Genomic DNA, 7982 nt, shown 5'->3' on the forward strand with positions numbered 1-7982 from the left:
ACAAGTATGTCTATTTAGGAGGTACCTAAGCTATGACACTGTTGAAATATTTCTTGAAAATCCCCAATGGGTTTCTAGTGACCTTGCAAAGTCATCTAAGTTGAACCTTGTCTCTACCATTTGATGGTGAATAGCTAGAGAACATTTAATTTGCCTAAAGACAGTTTTATTTGTATAGATGTTGACAGACTTGAAGCCATCAATCACCATTCACTTCAGTCAATTCTGCAACTGTCACAGAACACAGAACCAATTGTCCCCCTCAACAGGAAATCCACGGTGGAGTTAAGGGTGGAACGCTACCATATTTACTCTTCCCAAAGTAGACAATGTCACATCTCCGTCAGTAAGCGAGCTGTTGCTCTCTTTGAGCTTACACTGAACTCGTATTGGACTGGGGAAGTTCTCAGTCTTAGGCTGCCTGAGTTTGCATCTGCTCTGCACTGTGGTCCTTGTCAACATTCCATCGGCTCTCACTCCCTGGTTTGTAGATGAGAAGTAACAGTAGGTCTTAAATGGGGTCATTTTTGCAAATGGTTAAGCATGAACCTTACTCATTGCTCAGGCACTGAAAAGATCTGAACTTCTCAATGTCCTATAGAGACAGAGTTATCTCACATACATGAACACCCAGGGTGAACATATTCCATTCAGGGTTAATATAAAATACATATACACTTACAAAATGTTTCATGAATACATTTTTTTCTATTACTGGACATTTCTATATTAAAAGGTCTACTCTGAATGGGTGGATTCAACAAAAGAAAAAACACAGATCAAATCCTATGAGATGGAACTTATTTCTTCCCAGAGAACATTGCTTTGGGGAAGGAAAGGTCAGGTGTTAGCAGCAATTATGGTGACATATGTTGTCTTTTCAAATTTAGACCAGAGTTTAGGACCAGGACCATTAGAAGTGCTTTGGTGATAATAAGGTGATGATAATTTTAATAAAAACAATAATAGAAGTTTTGGGGTACATCAAGTGATAGGAGACCTGGGAGAGCAGTGGGCAGCAGAGAACAGTGAGATTGGTTTCTTTTCTTGAGTTTCCTCCATATTTATGTCACTAAAAGTCAACATTAGGGCTTATACGACTCCAGGAATAAGTAGTTGCCACAATACAAAGAGTCAGGTGGCAATAAAATTTTAGGCTTGTTTTGATGAAAACCAGAATAAAAAATTAAAAAGCTCCAAGTGTTAAGCAAGCTGAACTGCCATTGGCTGTTGACTGGTCTAGATCAGTAGCTGGTAGGTGAGACAGTGGAACTCAAGTCTAGGAACATTTGAAAGAACCTAGAGAGAACCATTGTCCCCTAAGCCACAAAGCTTCAGTGACAAATGTCCACTCAGGAGTAAAAAAAGAAAGAACTGTAAGGCCCAGATAAGGGGGCCAGTCCACCTGGACATCATATGAGATGTGAGGTCCCAAAGGGACCCAGTACAAGTCTCAGTTTCTGTGGCTCCTCCCAGCACTTCTCATCCCGCTCTCTTCCCTAAACCTCTCCAGCCCAGGGTCTGGGCTCCACTCCCCAGCCTTCAGCCTCTGATCCTATGTAACTCAGCCATTTTGAATACCATTCTCTTGATTCTCATGTGCTTTCTTGGTCCTCTTGGGCCCCTGTCTGCTCTTCCTTCTTTCTTTTCTTCCTCCCTCATTCTTTTTCCCTCTCTCTTCTCACAGCCCTGTCTTTTCTGCTGGCCATGTTCAGTCATGACTTGTCAAGATACCTCTAGCTGTTTCCTCCCTTATATCTACAACCAAACCCTTCTCCTCAACCATAACTAGATACCTCTAGCTGTTTCCTCCCTTATATCTACAACCACACCCTTCTCCTCAACCATAACTAGGACCAGTCATGTCCCCATTTTGTTTCATCTCCCAGGTCTCTTTGGGACCTCTCATGAGAGGAATGAGATCTGCCCATAGAAGGTCACTGCTTATATTCGTTTTTCCTAGACAGAAATACTGTTTTTCCAAGCCTTCAATGAACAACATTTGGTATGCACCATTCTGCTATTTTTCCTTTTCTGCTTCAGAAGCTAAGATTGAAGAGTGAGGCCTTCTCAAGCTTATATTATCACAGTATGTGGTCAAGGAGACAGCTGAAGAATCCAAAGTCAGATTCTTTATATTTCACTGACTTGACTGATTACCATCTTGGCTGCTTACTGAGATTAAAAACCTTACTCAGTTTTAATGTTCCCATTTATAAAAATGAAAACAATAGCAATCTTACAGACTCAGTATAAAGGGAAGAAATGTGTCCCTGATGTACCTGACATGGAGTCTGGCACACAGCAAGCACTAAAGAACAGTAACAATTTCTAGGGTGATTGAAGAGCCCAGAGACATTCTGACGCAATGTGTATCCTGACATGCTTGGGATAATGCACACCTACTTGCAAATACAGGCAACCAATAAAAGGAAAAGCATGTATTTTAAGCAAAAAGAAGACAAACATTTGATATAACGAAATCCAGCTTTCAAAAGTGTAATGGCATTAAATACCTTCTCCTTTTAGCCCAGTTTTTGGCTTAGAAAATTACAAGTTGATTTTTTTGTTGTTGCTGTAGAAAATAGGATGATGAAAATGTTGGTGCAATGACCATTACTACTCAGACAATAGATATCTGTTCACACTGTGACAGGTTACCTATGCTTTGACTCTCTCACACCAACATCTGAGGACATCGGTCATGCAGTACAAAAAGTGAACTCAATCACTTACCCGGGGTGCCCTCTGAGGTCTTTATTCCCATTCTACAGCAGTACTGTGCAATCCCGTAGTCGGCAATCTTGGCAATGATGGCAGCGTTGGGATAGAGGGTGAAAAGCAACACATTGTGGGGTTTCAGATCACGATAAATGATCATGGCTGAGTGGAGATATCTGCCAAAAAAACACGCAGGAAGTCTTACTGTTCTACTAATTTGGTCATGATAGTTTCAATGTTATGTTCATTAGGCAAAGCATCAGAAACACTGTGTTAACTTTGTCCTTGAAAACTGAAAGATATACTGCAAACAGACTTGAAGCATAAAGATTAAATATGAAAAAGCAAGGTGATGCTTCTTCCTGAAAATTGCAACACCAAGCCTGGCAGATGACAAGAGTTTTCTCACATAGCCATGCACAGACCAGGTACTGGACACTTTCTCTTTGTACCTGTACAGCTACAAAAATTCTGAATTCCCTCACCAATCAAAGGTGATTTTCAACTTAATTTTAAAATTGCAATTTGTTAACTGTTCTGGTGATGCCTGTAATCTCAGCATTTATAGACAGAAGCAAGAGGCCTTGATGCTCAAGGCTAGGTGGGCCTGCCCCAAAGATAGATACAAATGGATTAAATAAGAGTTAGTACAGTTTTGCTATATGCTTATTTTTTTATAACTTTCGTTTATTCATTTTTCATTTAAAGAAACTGTTTCTTTAACTTTTAAATTTATATCACTTATCTTTGTTATTTACTTTCTTCCAATTTCTTTTCTTCCTACTGTTTTTAAGAACATTTTCTTCTTTTCAATAAGAGCAAATCAAATTGTAAACTTTTCCCTAGCTATTATCTCCAACTCTGAGGATACAACCCACTGCAAAGCTAATCTGTTATGAGTAAAAGTTAATGAAGAGTACCTGGACAGAAAGGGTGGCAAGAACTGTCTTAGGTGATACAATATCTGGGTGTGAAATGGACTCAAATTGTACTTGGATTTGAACATTTTGAGCAAATAATAAAAATTCCTTAATATAAGATACACTGTTTTAATCTCAGCCAAATATTATCCGTTTTGCAAATACAGTGGCGGAACTCACAGTTTCCAAAATACTAAGGTAACTATTAACGCCTCTCATTAGAGCGTTTTAAATTTCTGATTTTCCCTGTCCGCTGACCTCACCGGTATATTGTGACCTTTTCTGAACGGAAATTTCATAGGACTTAATGGAGGATTTGTTAAAATTGTTTGTTTACTTATGGTTTGAAACTTGCTTAAGGTTATATTAAGAAATATTTACTCCATTACCTCCTACCAATCATCGCTAAGGCATTAGGAAGAGAGAGGCTGTGACATCTGGGACTCTATGCTGGGTAATGGCCTAGAGAGTGTGCGTCATTTGACTTCATCAACTACTGCGCTTATTCTCTCTTCCAGGATGTGCATAGGGCATGACATTGGGTCTGTTCACTTCAGGATATACAGTTTTGGCTGATCAATAACATAAACTCACTAATGAAGTTGACCTTAAGAATAGTCATTGTCGTCAAAGGAAAATTTACTAAGGACTTACTCAAAGTCCATTAGCTGTTCTTGAGAAAAGCCAGGGGATTAAGAATTTAAAAGTTAAATATACATCACCAAACCGCAGTAAGACATTCCACTCTTGGTTACAGATAAAACACAGGCTCCCTAAGAATACATTTCTAGGACTAAAATACAGTTTATTTAAAATTATGTCATTTGGGAATCAAGGTTATCTGGTTTAGTTAGAATATTTAATTATAGAATTTAATCTCAAGAGTGCAATTGTAATACCCTGTAAAAGAAAAATAACCTTTTAAAATTGTAATAAGCACAAATTATTTCTCAGTAACAACTCATACAAATTAGTTGAAGCATTGTATGTGAATAAGTATTGCCAAGTATTTTATTAACATAAACTATACTCATTCTCTCTTTAATCATTATTATTATAATAATTTCTACGAATCCCCTATTTCTATAATTTAAAGTTAACTTTATCTTATCCTGAATATATTATTCTAAAAATAGAATGCATTCATTCCTTTAGCAAATATGCATTAGGTATCTATCTATGAGAGTCACTCATTAGTGGACACAAAGCCATCTTTGTACTTCTGCTTTAAGAGGACCACAATCTAGGAAAGATGGGTGCTTGGCTACAGTAAGATGGCAGAAGTGTGTGAGTTGTCAAACGCTGAGGAGGCAGCCAGGGAGATGGCACACGGGTGCAGGCAGCCCAGGCTCGTCCTCCACACAGAGCAGTCCACCTCGGACACACGATAATCCCCGCCTGTCCTTCTCCAATGCCGGATTCAACTTCGTCCATGACGCAAGTGCAAAAAGCAAAGGTGAATAAAGGATACTAAGGCTGGAAAATGAAAACTTCAGGACCAGCCCGGCTGCAACATGATCCTTTGAGTAATAAAAAGAGCATCAAATGAGCAAATACAAATTCATGGAAGACTCACTCTCTAGGAAGAAGTTGAGCTTCATGGCAGAGATGGCAGGCCAGCCAATTCTTGGAAAAATGAGGTCTCCAGAAGGGAACTTTATTAGAAAGGTAAACATACTGAAGTCAGCCTGGTTAGAATGCAGGCTAGAAAGATGGCATAGAGTTAAGTTCCAAAGGGAAGCAAGGGGCACACATAAAGAGCTCCCATGCTATGCTACCACAGAGGTGAGATGTACCTTGTAAGTAACTGAAAATACCAGGGATCTCAAATACAATTTGATTTTTATTTCAGGGAAAATATCCTGATAATCCTCTATAGATACTGGATCAAATTACAAGTAATGGCATAAAAATAAAAGAAATGGTATAAATATAACATAAAATAGATCCAAAGACCTGGTAAATACATGAAAATATAGATAGGTAGTTGACAGATTATAGACAGACAGACAAAGAGATAGATAGATAGAAGATTGATAGGTAGATAGATAAGATGGATAACAGATTGATAGATGAATGTATACATAACAGATACAGATGGTATAGATATTTACCGACAGACTAATATTGAAACAAAGTTTCACTGTATAAACTAGGCACGCTGCGATCTCATGAAGGGACACTAACTATAGATGGAGAGGTACGTAGTCTTTCTGTGACTGTTCTGACAAATGGGGATACAGGAGAAAGCACAAGCTCGTGGTGAGAGGAGAGAGCAAGGAGAATAAATCCAAGTCTGAACAGATGGAAACACAGGAAGTTGTAGAGACCACAGGAGAATTCTGAGGAAGAGAGATGAAAGGGAGGAGCTGAATTAAAGCAAGGTCTTGATGAAAAGATCCATAACATGAAGGAATTTCTTATGTGCCATTCTAAATAGCTATATCAACTAAAAAATCCTAAACAAATAGGATTTTACTTGTTTCTACAGTTATAGCCGAATGTTAACAATGATTAGAAATAACAATTTTTAATAAATACATGTTTGTTTTTTCTTTTATTGAAAAGGGATTTTTTTTCATGCTTTTTAACATTGAGTTTTAAAATTACATTTAGTGCCACGAGGACATGTGCTCAACTATGTTCATAGCAGCACTGTTTGTCATAGCCAGAACCTGAAAACAACCTCGACTGAAAAAATGGATAAGGAAAATGTGTTACATTTACACAATGGAGTACTACAGAGCAGAAAAAAAAATAACGACATACTGAATTTTGCAGGCAAATGGATGGAGCTAGAAAACATCATTTTGAGTGAGGTAACCCAGACCCAGAAAAACAATTATCACATGTACTCACTCATAAGTGGTTTTTAAACATAAAGTAAAGAAAACCAGCCCACAAATCAGAATCCCAGAGAACCTAGACAACGATGAGGACACTAAGAAAGACTTACATAGATCTAATTTACATGAAAAGTAGGAAAAGACAAGATCTCCTGAGCAAATTGGGAGCATGGGAACCTTGGGGAATAGACCTTGGGGGTTTAAGAGGAGGGGGAGGCAGGGAGAGAAGCATAGAAAAATCAATAAAAATCAATTTAAAAAAACAGGAAAACATTACATTTATTGTTAGAAGAAGTTTAACAGCTGCTGGTACCCGCCAGCCTCCAGTGGCACCAGATCTAGAGTTCTATCCTAACTTCAGACTAAGAACAAATGTTGGAGAGAATTGAAACATTTGCTCAACTTCCATTTGCTTCATAAAAACATGGGATTTGTTATTTGAAATAAGGCCAGAGAACTGAGGCCATGGTGTTGTAGACCTGCGGCCTAAGTGTTGAGTGAAAACAGCAGGTCCTCAGTTTATCAATTAACACTTCAGGATTAGGAGAAAAAAAAAAAAAACAGAGAAATCTGGGACCTAGGATCAGTTTAATCAAGAAAATGATTGCTGTGGATTTGTAATACAGGAACTAAAGGGGCCCTTTACTGAGCTCAGTTTATCATGAGGCTCCCCCTGGTGTTCAAAGGCAGACATACCAACCCAAATCCAAATGCCTGCATGCTGGTAAATTTCAAAATCTGCATGACTTTTTTTTTGTACCTCAAAAATAAACCCATTCTTTTATTAAGTTGATTAATATTTGTTATAGTGACAGAACACAGTAAAAAAAAAATGAGTCATTTGGAATGAATCATTTAAATCCAGACTCAGACTTGAAAGGTCTAAGGTGAGTCCTGAGAATACATTTCTTTTTTTTTTTTTTCTTTTTCGATCATTGCATTTATTTTTTTTAGACCTGGATGGAGGTGGGAGTTCCTTGGACTTCCCACAGGGCAGGGAACCCTGATTGCTCTTCAGGCTGAGGAGGGAGGGGGACTTGATTGGGGGAAGGGGAGGGAAATGGGAGGGGGTGGCTGGGAAGAGACGGAAATCTTTAATAAATAAATAAAAACAAAATCTGCATGACTTTAAGTAGTTCCTGAAGAGATAATCCCCCATTCCTTCCTGCCCATGCCCTTTCTTAATGCTGTCCAAAAGGGCTATTCCTAGGCTTGCAGAGCAGGGGCAAATTTGCATCTACTGCCTGGAAAAATGGTGGTAGGTTTGAGTCCAGTGTCCCCATGCCTCCCCTCCCTACTGCCAACCTCTATTTCCTAAGGACTCTGTGTTCTGAAGACTAGAAGGGGATATAGGTAAAGGGACAAGCCCACATAAAATGACACCCCAAAAGAATAGAGAAGCTAAATAAGGAGAACCCAAAGAAAAACATATAGGTATCCTCCTGAATATTAACCTTCATCAGGCGATGAAAGGAGACAGAGACAGAGACCCACA

General features: G+C 38.6%; 1 protein-coding gene across 1 annotated transcript in view; it reads right to left on the reverse strand.

Moving 5' to 3' along the window:
• Nucleotides 1-7982, reverse strand: part of Lrrk2 (leucine rich repeat kinase 2) — a 138760-nt gene that overhangs the window by 21865 nt on the left and 108913 nt on the right. Inside the window, exon 41 of the mRNA XM_026782744.1 lies at nucleotides 2737-2897. Coding sequence (XP_026638545.1) covers nucleotides 2737-2897 — 161 coding nt within the window. The remainder of the gene's footprint in view (nucleotides 1-2736; nucleotides 2898-7982) is intronic.

The sequence above is a fragment of the Microtus ochrogaster genome, chromosome 15 (genome assembly GCF_000317375.1).
Source record: "Microtus ochrogaster isolate Prairie Vole_2 chromosome 15, MicOch1.0, whole genome shotgun sequence".
NCBI classification, from domain to species: domain Eukaryota; kingdom Metazoa; phylum Chordata; class Mammalia; order Rodentia; family Cricetidae; genus Microtus; species Microtus ochrogaster.